Source organism: Scyliorhinus torazame, chromosome 1, assembly GCF_047496885.1.
Source record: "Scyliorhinus torazame isolate Kashiwa2021f chromosome 1, sScyTor2.1, whole genome shotgun sequence".
NCBI lineage: Eukaryota > Metazoa > Chordata > Chondrichthyes > Carcharhiniformes > Scyliorhinidae > Scyliorhinus > Scyliorhinus torazame.
In genome coordinates this window covers 30681277-30704999 of record NC_092707.1, presented here as the reverse complement: position 1 = coordinate 30704999, position 23723 = coordinate 30681277, and the positions used below count along the sequence as shown (strand labels likewise).

The 23723-nt window shown below is 45.5% G+C and overlaps 1 protein-coding gene across 2 annotated transcripts in view; it reads right to left on the bottom strand.

Moving 5' to 3' along the window:
* Positions 1-643: 643 nt before the first annotated feature.
* Positions 644-23723, bottom strand: part of svopa (SV2 related protein a) — a 182341-nt gene continuing 159261 nt past the window's right edge. For both annotated transcript variants that reach the window (XM_072481942.1, XM_072481932.1), the window contains exons 10-16: positions 22213-22286; positions 20825-20901; positions 19875-19982; positions 18766-18877; positions 17104-17185; positions 8755-8844; positions 644-2144 (exon numbers count right to left, since the gene is read on the bottom strand). In XM_072481942.1, coding sequence (XP_072338043.1) covers positions 1953-2144; positions 8755-8844; positions 17104-17185; positions 18766-18877; positions 19875-19982; positions 20825-20901; positions 22213-22286 — 735 coding nt within the window. In that variant the 3' untranslated portion in view covers positions 644-1952. The remainder of the gene's footprint in view (positions 2145-8754; positions 8845-17103; positions 17186-18765; positions 18878-19874; positions 19983-20824; positions 20902-22212; positions 22287-23723) is intronic.

Below are 23723 nucleotides of genomic sequence, written 5' to 3'. Positions count from 1 at the left end.
ATACAACTTTTCTTGTGCAAAGGCCTACCTTTGCCAGCCCAAATTAACCATGAAGCATTGTTTGTTCACATTATTTCCAAATTAATTAGCTATTATAATGCCATTTGGAGTATGTGTGGTAAGGCATCCACACATGACATGTTGAGTATATGTTCAAAGCTCAACACTGTCAGGTCCTCATAGAGCCTTCATAATTTAAAAAAAAAATCACAAATATTCTTGAAACTGCCCAATTCTCAGTCTTGACTCAGTATCACTGTACTTCGTGCTGTCCCAGTTAAAGAGTTTTAGATTATGGCCATAAGAGGGACTATCCCAACCTCATTCCTTACGGCTAGTAAATATCTCTACGATTATCATTGATCATAAATTGCTTTCACTCATACAAGTTCGAGTTTGATCCTCAGTGAGAGACTGAAAGCAGAGATATAGAGTGAATGAAGGAGGTAACTGATAAATGAACTTAAAGAATGTGTGAATCAAGGGTGGGGCCTAGCCAATCTTATTGGGCAAGTATACACAACACTTACCTTGTACAATCGTGTGTATATAGAACTGAGAATGGCTGTACTTGTGGTGTACCTTGTGGTGCACTTGTGGTGAAATTTGCTACCAGAAATATTGAAAGTAAAAAATTGACACATTTCTAACTTCTGGAAAATTTGTTGGAATTTTCTTACAGCATTGCCCTCAGTAAGTTCAAATCAATATGAACCTTATGAAATCAGCACTTTAGCATCAGGGATTGCTTTCAGCACAGCAAAGAATAACCACTTACAATACTTGTTTCGCAACTGTGAATTTCTTAAGATTTCACTGACTTATCAACCAGGAATAATCAAGTTTCATATTGGCAACAAGGAATGATCTATTGCGACAGTTAAGCGACAGGATGCTGCCTAGTGTGATATAGATGACTTACACAACGGGAAATGGCACCTTAGAAAATCATTGTTTTACCAGCAGGAGTTTCATATTAACACATCATCTCCTTAGCAATACACCTAATACAAGACCAGCTCGTTGAAGTTTGATGAGTAGCCATGGTATTGGATTTATACATGTCAACATACATAAATTTCCTGTTGGAAATATTGACTTTCTCAGTATATAACTGAGTTTTCTATAAAGCGGTGCAGCCTCAAACACTTTGTTTTATTGTTTTAAAGTTACAGGTATATTTAGCAGTCCCATTGCTTAGTACAGAACTACAGAGAAGCTTTGTTAATACAAACTGGATTTCTAATGAGATTGCTTCGTTTTGTGAAGATGACCAGGGCTTCCTACCTCATATTCACATGCAGACTATTTCTTGCTTGGTTTGATTTTCCATGCAATGATTAAATAAAGTCCTTGTGTACCATCCTGTCCACACTTGGCATCACATCTGCAGAGTTCATTTGAACAGTGTGTTTTTAGTGCCAATTTCCTGCTTATCTTCTGTGCCAGAATTCTGATTAATTGAAAACGAAACTGTGACAACTATAAGAGATTGTCTAGACCAGCTTATTGATGGTTAATGGGTACCTATGATAGTTTTCAATTCATTTGTTAATAAATGTTGTATTTCATGTTGCAAATATTTCCATTAGCAATGAATGGGGCGATAGGGAGAAGGAACATACAGTAGGAGTTTTTAGTAACAAAGCTTGTCTGTATTATGGCTGAGTAAATGGCAAGATATGAAAGACAGGCCTTCCCCTTACATTCTACTTTATATTCTACCTATAGTTTCCATTCCTTTATGGGTGCCCTTTGGTTTGACATCACCGATTGTTGGAGTGGGGCAGGGGTTGTTTCCCTTTTTTTATATATATGAGGAGCGCACTACATTTGTTTCCCACCTTAACACTCATGCTGCTTTTTAACCATGGGGGTATATTAGTAATGATCACAATGTCCGCTTTTTGCGAGGCCATTTTTGGTCTGGTTGCTCTTCCAACAAACTCACTCTAGGTGCTCCTGGTTGAGCTGCTTGAGCAATGCGTCCTGCCCACCATTTCCTGACCCCACTCTTGCTGGCTGGACTCTTGTAGACCTCGCCCCATTGTCTCAATCGGTAGGAAGCAGGAAGCAAGGGCCGCCAATAAGCAACATCCGCTGTACACTGAAAGTGTCAAGTAGATTGAGGATTCCAACATAACCTGATTGGGAAAAGAGATTCTGTAAACTAATACATAGTTCTTCACACCCCTTTAAACAATGTTATTTCAATTTTACAAAGTTTTCTGGAAGGTGGTTTAATTATTTCTCCTTGGTCCTTATTTCCATGTGGCAAAAAAGTTTCTCTTTGGAACTCTCTTCCTGAAAAGGTTGTGGAAGCAGAGTCATATTTTTAAAGCAGGGGTAGATAGATTCTTGGTAAGCAAGGGGGTGTGTAGGTGAGATGCAGATTTGAGGTTCCTATCAGAGCAGCCATGATCTTATTAAATGGCGGAACAGGCTCTAGAGTTTGAATGGCCTACTCCTGCTCCTTGCTCAAATGTCTATCTATATGTGTGTAAGTTACATACATCCTACACAAGTACCAGGCAATTACCATTTCCAACAAGAGCGAGTCTAACCATCTCCAGGACATTCAATGCCATTACCATCATTGAATTCCCCATTGTCAACATCCTGGGGGTTACCATTGACCAGAAACTGAACTGGACCAACCATATAAATACTGCTGCCACAAGAGTAGGTGAGAGACTGAATTCTGCAGAGAGTAACCCACACTCCCGTGACAATATGATAACATTCTATTTGCTTTTCTAATTACCTACTGCACCTGCTCACTAACGTTTTATGATTCATGCACGAGGACACCCCACATCCCTCGGCATAGAGTCATAGATTCATAGCTATTTATAGCATGGAAACAGGCCCTTCGGCCCAGCTTGTCCATGCCGCCCAGTTTCTATCACTAAGCTAGTCCCACTTGCCCGCATTTGGCCCATATCCCTCTATACCCAACCTGCCCAAGTAACTGTCTAACTGCTTTTTAAAAGACAAAATCATACCCGCTTCTACCACTGCGTCTGGCAGCCTGTTCCAGATGCTCATCACCCTCTGTGTGAAGAAATTTCCCCTCTGGACTCTTTTGTATCTCTCCCCTCTCACCTTAAACCTATGCCCTGTAGGTCTAGACTCCTCTGTTTTTGGGAACTCTACCTCAGCTATGCTCCTCATTATTTTATAGATCTCGAATAGATTACCACTAATCCACTACAGTTCACCTACTGCTGCAACAGGTCCACAGCAGACGCCATCTCCATGGCCCTGAACTCTACCCCGGAACACCTACATAACAACGACACCTATGTCAGACTCCTATTTATCGACTACAGTTCAGCCTTCAACACTATCATTCCTACAAAACGTATCTCCAAACTCCGTGGCCTTGGCCTCGGCTCCTCTCTCTGCGACTGGATCCTGAACTTTCTAACCCACAGGCCACAATCAGTAAAGATAGGCAACAACACCTCCTCCACAATCATCCTCAACACCGGTGCCCCACAAAACTGTGTCCTCAGCCCCCTACTGTACTCCTTATACACCTATGACTGTGTGGCCAAATTCCCCTCCAACTAGATTTTCAAATTTGCTGATGACACCACCGTAGTGGGTCAGATTTCGAACAATGACGAGACAGAGTACAGGAATGAGATAGCGAATCTGGTGAACTGGTGCGACAACAATAATCTCTTCCTCAATGTCAACAAAACGAAAGAGATCGTCATCGACTTCAGGAAGTGTAGTGGAGGACATGCCCCTGTCTACATCAATGGGAATGAAGTAGAAAGGGTCGAAAGCTTCAAGTTTTTAGGTGTACAGATCACCAACAGCCTATCCTGGTTTCCCCATGCCAACACTATAGTTAAGAAAGCCCACCAACGACTCTACGTTTTCAGAAGACTAAGGAAATTTGGCATGTCGGCTACGACCCTCACCAACTTCTACAGATGCACCATAGAAAGCATTCTTTCTGGTTGTTTCACAGCTTGGTATGGAGCCTGCTCTGCCCAAGACCGCAGAAAACTACAAACGATCGTGAATGTAGCCCAGCCCATCACGCAAACTTGCCTCCCATCCATTGACTCTATCTATAATTCACGCTGTGCTAACCACTATGCTACTGTGCTGCTCGCTAACAGGTGTTAGACTTACCCGTCTCTAATTCCCAGGGTTTTCTTTGCAGCCCTTCTTAAACAAGGGCACAACATTTGCTAGCCTCCAGTCTTCTCGTACCTCACCTGTGGTTAACAATGATGCAAATATCTCAGCCATGGCTCCCACAATTTCTTCTCTGCCCTCACACAGTGTTCTTGGATATACCTGGTCAGGGCCAGGAGATTTATCCAACTTCAGACATTTTATTACGTCCATCACCTCCTCTACTGTAATGGGAACTGTCCCCAGTATACCACCACTAACATTCACAGGTTCCCAAGTCTTCACGTCTTTCTCCATGGTAAACATAAGAGGAGAAATATTCATTGAGAACCTCACACATCTCCTGGGGTTCCCTTGCGGGGTCCTATTCTTTCTCTAGTTATTCTTTTTCCTTTAATAAACTTTAAAATTCGCTTTGGATTCACCTTAATCCTCTCAGCCAAGCTACCTCATGCCCCCTTTTGGCCCTCCTAATGTCCTTCTTGCATTTTCTCCTGTATCCCTGTACACTTCCAGGAAATTCCTTGATTCCATTCGCTTGTACCTGAGCCATGCCTCCTTTTTCCTGGCCAAAACCTCAATATGTTTTGTCAGCCAGGATTCTCGACACATGCCAGCCTTGCTCTTCACCCTAACAGGAACATTTTGGGCGGGATTCTCCGAGCCCCGCGCCGGACCAGAGGATCGGCGCAACCGCCCCACGCCGCATCGACGCCGGCGCGCGATTCTCCGAGGTGCGGAGAATCGGCGCCATGTGCACCGGCGCGTTTGGCGCGGCGCAGGTCCAGGCCGCTGTACGAGGCCGGGCAGCCGATTCTCCGGCCCATATGGGCCGAACGGCCGCGCGGAAACAACAGAGTCCCGCCGGCGCCATTCACCCCTGGTCGCGGCCGGCGGGAACTCTGCGCGAAGGGGCGGGGGGCGGCCTGTGGGGCTGGGAAAAGGGCTCCTTCACCGCGGGGGGCCTCCGATGGGGTCTGGCCCGCGATCGGGGCTCACCGATCGGCGGGACGGCCTCTCCTCCCCCGGGTCTATTTTGTTCCGCTTCCGGCCCCAGAACCCCCGCGCCATTTTGCGTCGGGGCCGGAGCGTTGAAGTAGCGTGGGTTGGCGCAGCCCAACTGCGCATGGGCGGGTTGACGCGGCGCCCATTTCGCGCCGGGAAGGGAGGCTGGAGCGGCATGAACTGCTCCAGCGCCGCGCTGGCCCCCTGTGGGGGACAGAACCGGTTGTCCCCGCGCCCGTTTCGTGCCGTCATGAAACCCGACAGCATTCACAACGGCGCGAACACTTAGTCTCCATTTTGGAGATTCGTGCCCATTGACCCTGAACTCGAGCTATTTCACTTTTAAAGTCCTCCCACTTGCAAGAGTTCCCTTTGCTCTCAAACAAGCTACTCCAATCAACCCATACAAGCTCCTGTCTAATTCCATCAAAATTTGTCTTGCCCCAATTTAGAACTTGCACCTGTGGACCAGTTTTGTCCCTGTCCATAACTATTTTAAAATGTATAGAACTATGGTCACTGGTCCCAAAGTGGTCCCTCACCAACACCTCAGTCACTTTCCCTGCCCTTTTTCCCAAGAGTAGATCAAGTTTTGCCCTTTCCCGAATAGGACCCTCCACATACTGCCCAAGGAAACTTTCCTGAACACACTGAACAATTTCCACCCCATCTAAGCCCTTAACACTATGGCAGTCCCAGACTATGTTAGGAAAATTAAAATCCCCTACTATGACAACCTTGTTACTCCTGCAAGTCTCCCCAATCTCCCTGCACATTTGTTCTTCTAATTCCCGTAGACAATTTGGGGGCCTACAGTACAACCCCAAAAAGGTCACCATCCCCTTCTTATTTCTTTTCCACCCACAAAGCCTCGCTGGATGATCCCTCGGTTATTTCATCTCTGATTATTGCTGTGATGCTCCCCTCACTCAAAAATGCAACTCCCCTTCTCTATTTCCTCCACCCCTATCCCACCTAAAGCACCTGTACCCTGGAACATTAACCTGCCAGTCCTGTCCCTCCCTTAGCCATGTTTCAGTTATGGCTATAATATCCCAGTCCAACATACCTATCCATGCCCTGAGTTGATCAGCCTTACCTGTCAGCCCCCTTGCATCGAAATAGATGCAATTTAATCCAACAGGTTTTCCCCGCTCCCTACCGTGCTCCTGCCTAGCATTTCTATTCCGTTTGCCGTTGCTGAGTAGTGCATCTCCTTTCAGCCCCTCATTTGCATCCCTGTTGCTGAGGATTCCATCCCCTGCCAACTTCGTTTGAACCCTACCTTGTAGAACTAGCAAATGTACCCCCCCGCCCCCACCGCCAAGGATATTGGTATCCCTCCAGTTCAGACACAACCCGTCCCTCTTAAACAGGTCATCTCTGTCCAGGAAAGATCCCAATGATCTAAGAATCTGAATCCTTGCCACCTGCACCAATTCTTTAGCCACGCATTCATCTGCCACATTCTCCTGTTCTTACCCTCAGTAGCACGTGTCACTGGAAGTAATTCAGAGATTACCACCCTGGAGGTCCTGCTTCTTAACCTTTTTTCCTAGCTCTCTATAAGCACTCCTCATGATCTCATCCCTATTTCTACTGGCATCATTTGTGCCAACATGGAGAATTGTCCATTTTTGCAGGAAAACAAACATATTAGATGGTTAGCAGTTTCAAATTCCTAGGGGTGCACATCTCCAAAAATCTGTCCTGGTCCACCCACATCAACGCTACCACCAAGAAAGCACAACAGCGCCTATACTTCCTCAGGAAACTAAGGAAATTCGGCATGTCCCCATTAACCCTTACCAACTTTTACAGATGCACCATAGAAAGCATCCTATCGGGCTGCATCACAGCCTGGTATGGCAACTGCTCGGCCCAGGACCGCACAAAACTTCAGAGAGGTGTGAACACCGCCCAGTCCATCACACAAACCTGCCTCCCATCCATTGACTCCATCTACACCTCCCGCTGCCTGGGGAAAGAGGACAGCATGATCAAAGATCCCTCCCACCCGGCTTACTCACTCTTCCAACTTCTTCCATCGGGCAGGAGATACAGTCTGAGAACACGCACGAACAGACTCAAAAACAGCTTCTTCCCCACTGTCACCAGACTCCTAAATGACCCTCTTATGGACTGACTTCATTAACACTGTATGCTTCATCCGATACCAGTGCTTATGTAGTTACATTGTATATGTTGTGTTGCCCTATTATGTACTTTCTTTTATTCCCTTTTCTTTTCATGTACTTAATGATCTGTTGAGCTGCTCGCAGAAAAATACTTTTCACTGTACCTCGGTACACGTGACAATAAACAAATCCAATCCAATCCAATATTATCTAAAGGGGGGAGATTGCAGAGCTCTGAGGTGCAGAGGCATCTGGGTGTCCTAGTGCATGAATCACAATATGCAGGTACAGCAAGTAATTAGGAAAGCAAATACAACATTATTAGTTATTGTGAGGGGAATTGAATGTAGAAGTAGGTAAGTTATGCTTCAGTCATATGGGGCATTGGTGAGACCACATCTGGAGTATTGGTCTCCATTTTTAAAGAAGGATGTAAATATGTTGGAAGCATAAGGTTTACTAAACATGTGGGCAGCACGGTAGCATGGTGGTTAGCACAATTGCTTCACAGCCCCAGGGTCCCAGGTTCGATTCCCGGCTTGGGTCACTGTCTGTGCGGAGTCTGCACGTTCTCCCCGTGTCTGCGTGGGTTTCCTCCGGGTGCTCCGGTTTCCTCCCACAGTCCAAAGATGTGCAGGTTCGGTGGATCGGCCATGATAAATTGCCCTTAGTGTCTAAAATTGCCCTTAGTGTTGGGTGGGGTTACTGGGTTATGGGGGATAGGGTGGAGGTATGGGCTTGGGTAGGGTGCTCTTTCAAAGAGTCGGTGCAGACTCGATGGGCCGAATGGCCTCCTTCTGCACTGTAAACTCTATGATTCTATGAAACTAATACATGGATTGGGTGGGTTGCCTTGTGAGAAGAGATTGGGCAGACTAAGCTTCTATCCACTCGAGTTTAGAAGAGTAAGAGGTGACTCGACGGGAATCTTAAAGATCCTGAGGGGTCTTGACAGGTAGGATACGGAGAGGATGTTTTCACTTGTGGGATCATCTAGACCTAGGGGCCACTGTTCAAAATAAGGGATCATCCATTTAAGGCAATTTCTTTCCTCTCAGAGGGCAGCTGGTCTTTGGAACTCTCTTCCTCAAGGAGGAGCAGAGTCTTTGAACATTGAGGTAGAAGGATTCTTGATAAACAATGGCGGGGGGAGGGGGGTGGAGGAAAGGTTTTCGGGTGTAGGCTGGAATGTGGAGTTGACGTTCTAATCAGATCAGCCGTGATCTTATTGAAGGGCGGAGCAGGCTTGAAGGGCCGAATGGCTCACTTCTGCTCCCAATTTGTATGTTCATGGAGGGAAGGCGATGGGGCCACCAACCCCTCCTTCCCCTCCATGTTAGCGACCTCACCGCCTCCCAGCTTGCCCTGACTAGTACAATTCAGCCCACCGAGCGCACTGTGGATAGATTTAATTATGACCTATTGAAAAAGGAAGGGCTTGTTTTCATCATACCTGTGCAATGAAAGGGGTGATGAGAGCTCCCACTCGTGCCATCCCACTGCACGTTCCCAATCCCAATGCACGGGTGGCTGTTGGGTAAACCTGGAAGAAAGAAAGAAAGATAGAGAGAAATAAAGTGAGGGGTGACATTTGGTGTTGTCCGAACACAATTTTGTATTGCTGCTTTATTACTCAGTCTCTACAAAAGTAAAAACAAAAGAATGGATCACAACCGAGAGAGAGAATGGGACAAAAGAGGAGGGGATTAGAGTGGTGAAGCCCAAACCATGGTTGACGAGAAGAATTTTGAGAAATCTCAGGAAAAAGGGAGGTGGCAAGGTGAAGAGAACTGGGCCGGAGCTGCAGATAGGAGTAGGGTGGCTGAATCTCCTGCCTCTAATGGTGGTGTGCAAGTCGCGAAGAACAAAGAGAAGATCAATGTTGGAGAAGCAGATTTAGCATGTGGGGATTTAAGGCAAGTCTCACAGTGGTTAACATGGCTGCCTCACAGCGCCAGGGACCAGGGTTTAATTCCAGCCTCGGGTCACTGTCTGTGTGAAGTTTGCACGTTCTCCCCGTGTCTGTGTGAGTTTCCTCCAGGTGCTCCCCTTTCCTCCCACAGTCCAAAGATGTGCAGGTTAGGTGGATTGGCCATGATAAATTGTCCCTTAGTGTAGGTTAGGTTAGGGGGTTATTGGGATGGGGTGGGCTTGGGTGGAATGCCCTTTCAGGGGGTTGATGCAGATACGATGGGCCGAATGGCTCCTTCTGCACTGTAGAGATTCTATGATCATTAAAGGACAGTGGAGTGAGGCAATGGAGGAACTTGAAAGTGAGAACAGGAATGTTGTCATCAACTCACTAGGGCATGGAGAAGATGGACGGTGGGAATGCTGGACACCATGCAGGTGCAAATTAAAGTTGCAGCTTCTTGGATGAGTTGAAGCAGGTAAATGTGCGAGTTGGGGGAGGCTGGGGGTATTTAATAAATTAATGGACAAGTAGAACCCTGAGGTGGTAATGCTATGGATAAGTGAGAGACTGAGATGGAGGCAGTAAATGATGCAGAAGTGAAACAGGGCAGACATGGTAGAGTGAGTGTGGAGGAGAAAACTGAACTTTGGTTTCAAAATCATTTTACACCGACACCACTGTGTCACGATTTACGGATTTACAGATAAACTTAGTCAGTTACAGCTTCAGGCCTCACTACAGGGGGCTTCTAAATATGAAAAAAGGACTACATTTCAAGTTTTACACAATTGGTTGAAAAACAAAGGAGACAGGGAAAAATGACTCTAAAATGGACTAGAGTCCCTGGTTCTGATGTGACAAAAATATGGTCACTTAATTATTTGTCACATTTGAGTTCATAAAAGAATTATAATTAATATCCACAGTGTGGCCCTTTCTCCTGATCTCTGACAGTTACATGAACCATTTAAATGCTTCAATCACTAAATAAAAGTAACTTATATGGCTATTTCAAAACAATAATAAATGTAAAAGTATTATTTCTTTTAAAATGTCTTCCTTTAAAATAATTCTAAAAAACTAATGAATTGAGAAACACACATGATGCAGTCATACTCCTTGATACAATTGTCTTCAGAAGATTTTGTGCATCCTCCTCTTCTAATAAGAGAGATGGTACAGATGCGAAAGTGACCACTAGACCTGAGAATGTTACATAACCTGAAATCTCAGCTGAAGGAAATAGATACACAAAGTCCATTGATTTTGGTCTCTGAGGTGCCTTGACCGAGGATGATATTTCATTCTGGACACAGAAAGGTCCCTCAGAGTGTCAACACTTGAATGGCCCATTTGACAAATCGAAGCAGTCATTCAAAAAACAAATGAGATATTACCTTTGGCTAAGGTAAATATTGGTCCTTTAGAGGATGAGAAGGGAGATTTAATAATGGGAGATGAGGAAATGGCTGAGGAACTGAACAGGTTTTTTGGGTCGGTCTTCACAGTGGAAGACACAAATAACATGCCAGTGACTGATGGAAATGAGGCTAAGACAGGTGAGGACCTTGAGAGGATTGATATCATCAAGGAGGTAGTGATGGGCAAGCTAATGGGGCTAAAGGTAGACAAGTCTCCTGGCCCTGATGGAATGCATCCCAGAGTGCTAAAAGAGATGGCTAGGGAAATTGCAAATGCACTAGTGATAATTTACCAAAATTCACTAGACTCTGGGGTGGTCCCGGCGGATTGGAAATTAGCAAACGAGACACCACTGTTTAAAAAAGGAGGTAGGCAGAAAGTGGGTAATTATAGGCCAGTGAGCTTAACTTCGGTAGTAGGGAAGATGCTGGAATCTATCATCAAGGAAGAAATAGCGAGGCATCTGGATGGAAATTGTCCCATTGGACAGACGCAGCATGGGTTCATAAAGGGCAGGTCGTGCCTAACTAATTTAGTGGAATTTTTTGAGGACATTAACAGTGCGGTAGATAACGGGGAGCCAATGGATGTGGTATATCTGGATTTCCAGAAAGCCTTTGACAAGGTGCCACACAAAAGGTTGTTGCATAAGATAAAGATGCATGGCATTAAGGGGAAAGTAGGAGCATGGATAGAGGATTGGTTAATTAATAGAAAGCAAAGAGTGGGGATTAATGGGTGTTTCTCTGGTTGGCAATCAGTAGCTAGTGGTGTCCCTCAGGGATCAGTGTTGGGCCCACAACTGTTCACAATTTACATAGATGATTTGGAGTTGGGGACCAAGGGCAATGTGTCCAAGTTTGCAGATGACACCAAGATAAGTGGTAAAGCAAAAAGTGCAGAGGATACTGGAAGTCTGCAGAGGGATTTGGACAGGCTAAGTGAATGGGCTAGGGTCTGGCAGATGGAATACAATGTTGACAAATGTGAGGTTATCCATTTTGGTAAGAATAACGGCAAAAGGGATTATTATTTAAATGATAAAAAATTAAAACATGCTGCTGTGCAGAGAGATCTGGGTGTGCTAGTGCATGAGTCGCAGAAAGTTGGTTTTCAGGTGCAACAGGTGATTAAGAAGGCAAATGGAATTTTGTCCTTCATTGCTAGAGGGATGGAGTTTAAGACTAGGGTGGTTATGCTGCAATTGTATAAGGTGTTAGTGAGGCCACACCTGGAGTATTGTGTTCAGTTTTGGTCTCCTTACTTGAGAAAGGATGTACTGGCACTGGAGGGTGTGCAGAGGAGATTCACTAGGTTAATCCCAGAGCTGAAGGGGTTGGATTACGAGGAGAGATTGAGTAGACTGGGACTGTACTCGTTGGAATTTAGAAGGATGAGGGGGGATCTTATAGAAACATATAAGATTATGAAGGGAATAGATAGGATAGATGCGGGCAGGTTGTTTCCACTGGCGGGTGAAAGCAGAACCTCAAAATAAGGGGAAGTAGATTTAGGACTGAGTTTAGGAGGAACTTCTTCACCCAAAGGATTGTGAATCTATGGAATTCCTTGCCCAGTGAAGCAGTAGAGGCTCCTTCATTAAATGTTTTTAAGATAAAGATAGATAGTTTTTTGAAGAATAAAGGGATTAAGGGTTATGGTGTTCGGGCCGGAAAGTGGAGCTGAGTCCACAAAAGATCAGCCATGATCTCATTGAATGGCGGAGCAGGCTCGAGGGGCCAGATGGCCTACTCCTGTTCCTAGTTCTTATGTTATGTTCTTATTCTTCAAAGGGTCTATTGCATTCAACGAAAGTTAGCGGTGAAAAATACAACTGAGAGCGGCTAGTATACTCTGCAACAACCGGTTGTGTTCGCTGTTCTGTCTGCAGACTCTTCGCAATATCACTGATAGCACTGGCTTAACGACTGGCAAAACCCTGTTGGAATGCAAAATCATGAGAACTCTAAGGATCATAGGAAAGCTCTGCGTACAAATCCGATGAGGCAACATGGGTTAACCATGGATTCACACCTGAAGGAACAGTTAAAAAAGGAGTAAGACCCCTGGGGGCATGCACGTACCATGTTACTGCAGTCGTGTGCACATGAGAAGCATGTAGACTAAATTTCAGGGGAGTGTAAGGGTCCTTCCTGTTTATTCCCTTATTTCTCCTTTCTTTTATTTTTGCCATTACATTTTTGATCCAGGGATGATTAATGGACATGTCACTTTAAGGCATGCAGTCTGTATCTTTAAATCAATTAGGAAGAATCCGGAACGTTGTGCTGGTTTAAACTGGAGATTGCAGACAGGCTGGCATCAGTGACACAGAGATGGGTTGGGACTTGGTTTAATTGATTCGCAGGTGGTCAATGAATTGACCCAAAAGGCTGTCCTCTGCCCGGTAACAGGTGGTGATTGGATCTGATCCCAGTGGAATGCTTTTCAGAGTCCAAGGTTTGAGTTTGGATTCAGTTTACATTCTGCAGCGTAGAGGCATGAGCCTTCTAAAACCCTCTCCAGAAAGCTCCTGTGAGCAATATAACTCTCTCCAGAAAGCTGCTGAAAGGTGTGAGTACTACATTCCTAAAACCACAGAAAATGTGACTGAATCAACCTGCAGGAAAGTCATCATGGGTTGTAGACATAGACCTTTTCTCCAGAGAGACTCAGTGTTAATTTCTGAAACTACAGATACCTGAATGAACCCTCAGCAAAAGCCTTGAACTGAGGTCCGGAATTTAAGCAAAACTGCTATAAGAAAAACGCAAACTGAAGCAAAAACTCTTATCCTCTGACTTTCATCCTTTTATTTTTTTCCCCCTTTCCCCCTCTGTGTTTGTCTGTCTTGTGTGTGGGTAGAGGATGGGGGGGGGGGGGCAGTTAAAGTGGGAGTCAGGAGTTAAATGATAGTTAACCAGTTGTATTTACTGCATATCTTTATAGTTTGTGTTATAAATAAACAGTAATTGTGTTTAAACTTACAAAACCTGGTGATTGTAATTATTGGACAGCCAAGGACCAAAGACTTTGGGTATTTTTATAAGAATCAGTGGTTAATTCACTTGTGTTGTGATTCCGGGCCATGTGGGGCTGGAATTGAACGTGCACTAGCCCAGTGTGTCAAAACAGGAAGCAATGAAAAGACTGGTTCACAAAAGGGGATCTTTCTTGGTTTGCCAGAACTCATTGCTAAATTTCATCTGTTTCCTGCCAGCCATGTAAAACATTATGGAAGCAATTAATCTGGAAATGCTGCATACGTGTTCGAAAAAATATATGAACCCATCCAGCTTATGGCTGAGAAAGTAAGTGGGTCTATTTTAGACAACTTAAGAAAAGCAGGATTAAAAAGGTGGTACAGGGAGAGAAGCTGGCATTCTGAAGGAGGAGTTGGAGAATTTGATTTGTTCACGTTAGAACTTTGGAATCATTTGTTAGTTCCGTTCCACAAAACCAGCCAGCTCCTACAGGATCCACAGTTAGCCCTTAGTTTTCATGAAATTAAATTCAAAGCCAAAGAAAACCCGCCTGATGAACACAAGTGTGTGATTTAAAGAAGAATAAGAAAAAAAAGTTACAAATGCTGATGAAACGCTTTCTCCAAGAGATAAGTTTTGAATGAAATCCTTTATTCCTATGATGGATGCACTTGAAGAAAAGAACAATTGTTACTAAAATATTGCAGACAATGTTTCATTTTCGGTTCATTTAGATCCCTTTGTGAAGGGGTAATGCTTCTGATGAAGCATTCACCCTGATCATGTTGGTGTTAAGCTCGTTGGAGAAATAAAGCACTTCCAAGCTCAAATCAAGGAAAATCATTCAGGTAAAGGAACTTTATTCCACCAGGACCTGTGTCACGTCATCACCCAAAGGAAAATTTAGTTGGCTTTCTCTTAATGTAGAAGCAATATTGCAGCTCAGGGAAAAGGTAATTTCTGGATAACCATGGATAACCACGTTGCAGGAGAAGCTGCCTGCCTTGAGCATTTTGTGTATCGGAAATTATAAACTTCATAGCTCACAGAATCCCTACAGTGCAGAAAGAGGCCATTCGGCCCATCGAGTCTGCACCAACTCTTTGAAGACCACCCTTCCTAGGTCCAATTCCCCTTCCTGGGCGCAATTGGGCGCAATTCTCACATCGGGAGACTAAGTCCCGACGCCTGAGTGAAAACCAGAGTGTTTCACTCTGGCATCGGAGGCCGCTCCCAGCCCCCTATTCTCCTGCCCCCGGGGGGCTAGGAGCAGCGCTGCGTCATTTATGCACGCCAGGCCTTGGCGCCGCGTAAAAGCGGCGCCGCGTAAATGACGCGTCAGGCGCCATGTAAATGACGTCACCCGCGCATGCGCAGGTTGGCCGGTGCCAACCTGCGCATGCGCGGTTGCCGTCCTCCCCGCGTACGCAAGAAGATGTCGGATGGATCTTGCAGGACGGCGGAGGAAAGGAGGTCCTCCTTCAGAGAGGCCGGCCCGCCGATCGGTGGGCACCGAACGTGGGCCAGACCCCTTTTGAGGCTCCCCCCGGTGCAGGAACCCCCCTGCCCCTCCCCCCCCACAGGCCGCCCCCCCCCCCCCACCCCAGCATTCCCGCGCTGTTCCCGCCGGCAGCGACCAGGATGGCGCCGGCGGAAACCTGTCGTGTTGGGCAGGCCGCTCGGCCCATCCGGGCTGGAGAATCGCCACTCGCCCGTTACAAACAGCAAGCGGCGATTCTCCTAGCGGTCAGCCGTGATTCTCGCCGCGCCGTTTGGGGGGGGGGGGTGGGAGAATCGCGTGCGGGCGTCGGGGCGGCACTCGCGCAGCACCCGGGCGATTCTCCCACCCGGCGTGGGGGGGGGGGGGGGAGAATTCCGCCCAATATTCCTGCAACCTCACCCTAAGGGACAATTTAGCATGGCCAATTCACCTAACCCGCACATCTTTGAACTGTGGGAGGAAACCCACACACACACGGGGAGGATGTGCAAACTTCTCACCCGAAGCCAGAATCAAACCCAGGTCCCCGGTGCTTTGAGGCAGCAGTGCTAACCACTGTGCCGCCGTGCTGGTCATCATTTAAGGACATCATCAGTGACTTTGTTGCCCATAAATTCCCCAAAAGTGGCAACACAGGTGGCCAAAGTGATTAACAAGGCATATGGATGCTTGCATTCATCAGCTGGGGTACTGGGTACAGGAGTTAGGAAATCATGTTGCTGCTGTATAAACCCTTGGTTAGGCCGTATTTGGAGTATTGAGGGCAGTTCTGGTCACCACATTATCAGATGGATGTGGAAGATTTGGAGAGAGTGCAAAGAAGGTTCACCAGAATATTGCCTGGTCTTGAGGGTGTTGGCTAAAAGTAGAGGTTGAATAAACTAGGATTCTTTTCATTGGACAGGAGGCTGGAGGGAGAGGGCCTGTTCCTGTGCTGTACATTTCTTTGTTCCTTGTTTCTTAAATCGGGGGAAAAACGTTTTAAATTTTGTGCAGGATGTATTGCTGTTTCAATGTATTAAATGCTGATCTGTGTAATTGCATGATTTAATTTCAATTAAAAGTTCATACATGCTAATGAAGAAATCGGTCAGTATTTCATAATACAAGTAGGCTTAAAGCTTTGTACTTACTTATATGCAGAGGCTCATTGTCCCTCACCGATATACATAAGTAAATATTAAGCTTTAATATTTCTATTTTCTTTGTTCTTTCTGTTCGAATGATCCACTTTTTATTGGTAATGCAATGGGGCCTCTTAAGCTTGACATAGCTTAGGGCCTCAATGTATCAAAGTCTGACCCTATCACATAGCCTAAGATTCTTGTTAACTTGTAGCTCATCCCTACTCTCTTCCATCCTATCCCTCCCTCTGACACACTGCAAATTGTTTGAAGGAATCTGAATTTTGGTTTGGGAATCGGAATTCAAACTTTGATTGCCCCTCTCAGCGGAGGAATGTTTTCAAAGAGCTGTCAACCTAATCGTGTAAATTCCAACTTGTGCACTGTACCCAACTCTCCCAGCTTCTTTATTTATGTCTTGCACCATTTTTATGCACCCTCAGGATGTGGGCATCATTGGTAAGGCCACATTTATTGTCCGCCCCCAATCGCCCTGAGGGGGTGGCATTGGGCCTACCTCAGCTACTGTATTGGCTTCATACAACTGAGTGGCTTGCTAGTCCACATCTGAGGGCAGTTAAGCGCCAAGTTTATGTGGCACTAAAATCAAACACGGTCCTGACAGATCCCAGGTTTGCTTCTGTGAAAGGCCATCAGTGGAACAGTTGCATGTTTGAAGCATTGAAGCAATCCAACTGCTTCACCAACATTTTACCAAATATTAGAAAAGCTGAATTCAAACTCTGAAGCTGCCACTGTCATTTCCTGGAGCAACATAACCACTTCACTCTTGCACACATGAGAAATGGCTAGCTTAACTCTAGAATTCTGGCATGTACCAATATATTGTCCTTACCTCAGGAGTATAAACATATGCGGCCTGAAAACCACCTGATATGAAAGCTCTGGCAATGAAGAGGAATGCTGTGAGGGCCAACCTGTGGAAAGGAACCAATTAAATGGTTATCCCCACCAGATTATGAGAGAACTGATCTGAATTAGAAACAACACATCACACAATTATTCCTCTATTCATTCTGACTAAGATTTTTTTTAAAATGTAGACCTGCAGCCAACGCGATACCTAACAGCATCACCGGAACTTAGCAACAATTCAGAGGAAGGGTGGCCCGATGGCACACTGGTTAGCACTGCTGCCTAACAGCGCCACGGGCCCAGGCTCGATTCCAGCCTTGGGTGACTTTCTGTGCGGAGTTTGTGTGTTCTCCCAGTGTCTGCGTGGGTTTCCTCCGGGTGCTTAGGTTTCCTCACAAAGTCCAAAGATGTGCAGGTTAGGTGGATTGGCCATGGTCAAGGCATGGGGTGACCGGGATAAGGCAGGGGAGTGGGCCTAGGTAGAGGCTCTTTCAGAGGGTGAGTGCAGCCTCGATGGGCCAAATGGCTTCCTTCCACACACTAGGGATTCTATGGGTGGTCCTCAGTTCAGGTCAGTATAAGGAATATCAGAACTCCAAATGTTGAGTAGCCCAGAGTACATTGAATTCAGTGTTGTCCCTTTAAAAAAAGGACCAATTATTTTTCTGACCTCAGAGAGATCTAAAATAACTGACCTTAGAATGGACATATTCAGGGGAGCCCTTATAGGGCAGCACAGTGGTTAGCACTGTCGCTTCACAGTGCCAGGGTCCCAGGTTCGATTCCCGCTTGGGTCACTGTGCGGAGTCTGTAAGTTCTCCCCGCGTCTGCGCGGGTTTCCTCTGGGTGCTCCGGTTTCCTCCCATAAGTCCCAAAAAAGGTGCTTGTTGAGTGAATTGGACATTCTGGGCGCGATTCTCCGCTCCCGCACCAGTTGGGAGAATCGCCTGGGTCGCCAAATTTTCCCACGACGCCGGTCCGACGCCCTCCCGCGATTCACGGAAGCGGCCAGATCGGCACAATCGCGTTTTGCGCGGTACAGCGAATCGCCCGAGACAGCCAAAATGGCGATTCACCGGTACCCCCGCGATTCTCCGGCCCGGATGGGCTGAGCAGCCTGCCCAAAACGGCGGGTTCCCCCTCGCGCTGTCCACACCTGGTCGCTGCCGGCGGGTACAGCGCGGGAAAGCTAGGGGGGTGGCCTGCGGGGGGGGGGGGGGGGGGGCGGCGAGGAGGGATCCTGCGCCGGAGTGCGGCGACTGGGGGATTTTCACAGTAACTTCGTTGCAGTTTTAATGTAAGCCTACTTGTGACAATAAAGATTATATTAAAAAAAGTCTGAATAACAGATTGGGAGTTACATGATGTAAAAGCTCTATCTTGGTAAAACTATGTATCATGTCGTTTATTGTTAACAATAATGTGGGAAATCTGAGAGTGTTTATAGAACAAACATAGAGGGCTGGATTCTGCGCCGTCGGGATGCTCCATTTTGCCGGCAGCCCGGGGGTTTCCCGACGGCGTGGGGCAATGCAAAACCCCATTGACCAGCCAGCGAAACGGAGCATCCCACCCAGAAATCTGGCGTGGTGGGATGGAGAATCCAGCCCAGGAAGTTAAAAAGAGAATCATAGAATCATACCTTCCAACACATATGAACAGCAGCAGAGCAAAAAGTGAAAACATAAGGAACGACACCGCCATCGTCTTCCTACGCCCAATCCGATCAATAATCCACAATGTCACTAAAATACCTGCAGAAAAATCAACATGCTTCCATGAATGATGAACCCAGATGTTGTGACCCAGGTGGCATGAGCCATTCCTCTCTGTGTGATTTCAAAAAAATAATTGTTTTTTCTTTACTTCTTGTGACTCTGAATTCAGCCAGCTGTACAGCCGTGGGACATCCCAGCAGAGTTCACTCATGTCGGCACCCAGTGTTAGTGCACACTCAAACACTTTGCTGCAAGGGTCAGTCCACTTGGGATTGGGAGGAGGAACTTTGGTGTGCCTGGTTTCACACTGGTAGCATTCTCATCTCTTGGTCGTTCATTCAAGGCTCTCACTCCAGAAGGTGCATATGAATATATGAATTAGGAGCAGAAAAACAGGCCACTCAGCCTCTTAAACCATTCAATATGAACATGGTTAATCTGGCCGATTTAGCTCAGTGGGTTAGACAGCTGGTTTGTAATGCAGAAGAAGGCCAGCAGCGCGGTTCAATTCCCGTACCGGCTGAGGTTATTCATGAAAGCCCCCGCCTTCTCAACTTTACCCCTCGCCTGAGGTGTGGTGATCATCAGGTAAAATCACCACCAGTCAGCTCTCTCCCTCAAAGGAGAAAGCAACCTATGGTCTATCTGGGACTATGACGACTCTAATCTGATTTTAACCTCAACTTCACATTCCTGCTGAGTACCCCTGATGACAATTCATGCACTAGGAATCACAGATCATTCTACATCGAAGGGCTCTACATATCCCGTTGGATGCAAGTTGATACAAATATGGAAAAGATGTATTGGACAAATACTCCGTGGGAACAAAATAATACCTATGCTATGGAATATTACGCTATGAGGATGATAAAAGTTGTCTCAGCAATTATTCTGTGCTGGGTCATATAAATTATTAGACAAATATCCTTGGGTTCTCACTCAATTTTCTTCCCCCTCCCACTACCAAATAATAAATCCATTAAGTTCCCCGCCGCATGAATGTAGATTAGAACACCTCCCAAGTTGTTACCTGGAAACTCTGACAAAGTGGTCCAGAGAAGATCTGTGTAATCTGTAACATTCAGGTATTTACATTCCAGCGTACACCTTCCCTCAAGTTTCTTACCACCCGTCGACACTGAAAAATCATTAACAAAAATTATCTTCAGTCCAGGTACACATGCCAAGTGATTATCATTCACAGACTATGATTCTTTTGTCAATTTTCTCCTGAAGAGACTGGCGTGCTGTATTCAAAAGAAATGTGTTGATGGCTTTATATACTCATGAGAGCAATCTTCCTCCAAGATTTGTAATTGAAGAACAGGAGAATATGTAAGTGTGAGATCAATACAACAGTGATGCAGGGAGAGGGAAGAATAAATATAATGGTTCATTTGGAACTGCGGGAAATTTCAAAGGGGCAATGGCAATTAAAAAAGGCAAAAAGGTAACAACACAGAAAAAGATTTGAGCCAAGAGTTGAGGGAAGAATTGTCGATCAAATTACACGCTATAATTTGTGTACATAAAACGTACCTAAAGGGTTAACATCTAAAGTGAAATGCTGTAGCATTTAAGATTACTTTTAAGTCTGTTCCTGGCAGCACTCCCCATTAAAACCCATCACAAGTCTAACATATTGCCTATTCGAATGGATTGTTCCACAGCAGAGAGTCATGATTTTAATAGTTAATGTTTGTACCTTGACTGAGATTCCCACACAATATATCAATGGAACAGCCATTGAGATTGGGCGAGCAACAAATACGGATGACAATTCACTCCAAGAAAGTAATTTGTTTGGGGTAATGAGTTTGTTCGGAGTTAAGACCTATATTGTTATTTATCCAGACTTCTTTCCTTAATATTGATTTTGGGCCATTAGAACAGCTTTCACAACTACAGGCAATGTGACCCAACAAGATTTGCCCTCTCCTCCCCCATCACCATACTGGTAAAATAAGGAGATGTACTTACTGCTACACACATCACCTGCCTGGAAAAGCTCTGTGGTTAATAGAACCAGTCCATAATAGGAGAAAGCATTGGAAAACCTGAAAACAGAAGCAGAGACCAATCACTCAGCAATGTAACTTTCCCTTCTCCATATTATGAACCCTTTCCAGAGATGTTGCCTCCTTTAACATTATCTACGATTATTCCAGGAAACAGGATTGCACTATATTTATCAAACTGATATATTCCTTTGGACTTTTGACTTGTTTTGACTTCCCAAAATGTGTGCCTTTTTAATCAGTATTGTACTTATTCTGTATTTCCCTATTATCCCTTAAAAACTCAACAAGTGTGTTACTTATTTCTTTAGATGAAGAGCAACACGGTGGCTACAGTAAGGAACAAAAACAGAAAATACTGGGCAGTCTCAGCAGGTCTGACAGCATCTGTGGAGAGAAAAGGGAGCTTACGTTTCAAGTTTGGATGGCTCTGTCAAAGTAGATAGAGCTTTGACAAAGCGTCATCCAGACTCGAAACGGTCGTTCCCTTTTCTCTCCACAGATGCTGTCAGACCTGCTGAGACTATCCAGTATTTTCTGTTTTTGTTTCGGATTCCAGCATCTGCAGTGATTTGCTTTTGGCTACAATAAGGAGGCAATCAGGGAAGAAAATATTTTTCGCATCCAAATTATCAACTGATAGAAAAAGCCAAGTAATGCCAAAGTGAGGACACAATGAATCAATATCACAGCACCATGAGAAATTCTACTCAAGACTATAAGATATGAGGGATAGTATGCAGCATGTTATTTTCCGAACTTTGTCACATGCAACCAGATCATATCCCTTCTGGTTATGTGTAGCCTATTTAAATGGACTCGACTCTGACACAAATTGGTAGCAGAATAGAATAAGGGAGTGAATATTTTTCTTTCTTTGCAGTACAGTTTGCAGATTAGCAATCTGAATACGCCATCTGAATACCTCGCAACAAACCAATTACTGTGGATAGAAAGACAATGATGGAAAAGTGGTGTAATTACTCCAGCGCAAAGAGTTAGCAACTGTTGGGAATGATTGGTCACGGTACTCCCTATCCATCCTTACCCTGAAACAGTACTAGGCTTGCTTCAGTTCGCATCTTGGTTTATTATTCATGCCCTGTCTTCATTAGTGCAAACAGATGACAAATGTAGTTGGAGAAGTTGGTGTGAGAATGGGAATGCTCAAAAAAGCTTGGCTTTCCCTTGGAGGGCTGAGAGTTCAAAAAAACTAAGGGCGGACAATCTGAGTGACAAAAATTCATTGATCGTTAACAAGGCTGAAGTTTCCAAAGATAGCTAGGGCTACGCAATTTATTTCAAAGAAACTCTGAATTGCATTAATTTGAGATTAGAAAGCAGGCTTACCAAATGAACCATAAAAGGATGGTGGTCTTTCGAAACTGTGGTGTGAAGAGGTCCCTAATGTGACCACGGTCCTCCTGTCTCAAACAAATATTTGCCAAGTTTAGTTCAATGCAGGATGAGGAAAAAGTTGAATTTATTTCACAATCACCCAGCAACTACAATCAACATTTGGGTGCTACGGAGTCCGTTAATTCCTGAAAGTATTATATTTAAATATAGCGGCAACGCCTTGATTTTACAAATACTGCAGATGCTGGAATTCTGAAATAAAATCAGTAAATGGTGGAAACACTCCAGTAGAGCAGGCACTACCTGTGGAGAGAAACAGAGCTGATGGGCAGAATTCCATTCCCCCCCTTCCCCCATCCCCTCTGGTGTGTCTTCTGGCGGCAGAGGCAGATCGCCATTGGCCGCAAACGAGATCTTACTGGATCTTCCGGTCCCGCCAGGCGTTTTGCGCGGTTCGCCCCTCCTGCGGCCAGGGAACCTGGGAAGCCATCTTCGAGGGGACCAGAAAATCCCACCAGTGGGAAAGGCTGGCAAATCTCACTCACTGTCTCATGTTGACGATCATGGGATTGATAACAGGACTGCATATTTTTAAACAACGCGCATACTTAAAATCAAACGGAATTCTTAATAAAATGGCTGTTCACCACGTGTGACTTGGAGATTGAGGTTTGACAAGGTAGTTGGTCGCAAAGAACATCAAAGCACAGTGCAATTCTGACCTTACCTGTCACCTATGTGTCATATATTTCAGCACGAGTCATTGGATTAGTGATCAGGAGAAGGAACACTGATTGATATCACCTTGTCTTTGTCTACAAACAAAAAGTTCAACCATACTACCCCACGGGTGTTCAGCAAATCCATCAGGATTCAATTCAGGATCACCCTGATTTGGAGTGGTTAGTATCACACTGGACAGGGCAGTTTTACCCATTATGCCATGTGTTCCCTACTTTCTTTTTTTTCTATTTCTCATCTCTTTCCCCCCCTTCATTTCCACAAGCCAAAGTACATTTCCTAGCTGAGATGGCAGATTGGCAAAAACACTCATAAACTGGCTGCCCTTTCCAATTCCAAGCCGACTTCCATGTTGTGCAGAACCGTGTGGCAGTTTAATCACCTCTGAGTATTTACCTTCTGTTCACCTTTGCCCCTAATGGAGTAATTACCCTATAATGGCCTAGCTGTGAAATACTCAAATATAAGAAAAATACTGCTGAAATCTGAAATCTGTAGAAGGATCATTTAGATCTGAAACATTGGGCGCGATTCTCCGACCCCCCACCGGGTCGGAGAATCGCCGGGGGCCGGCGTGAATCCCGCCCCCGCCGTGTCCCGAATTCTCTGCCACCGGAGATTCGGCGGGGGCGGGAATCGCGCCGCGCCAGTCAGCGGAAATCGCGCCGGTCGGCGTGCCCACCCCCGGCGATTCTCCGGTCCGCGATGGGCCAAAGTCCCGCCGCTGTCAACCCACGCCAGCTGGCGTGGATTGAACCACC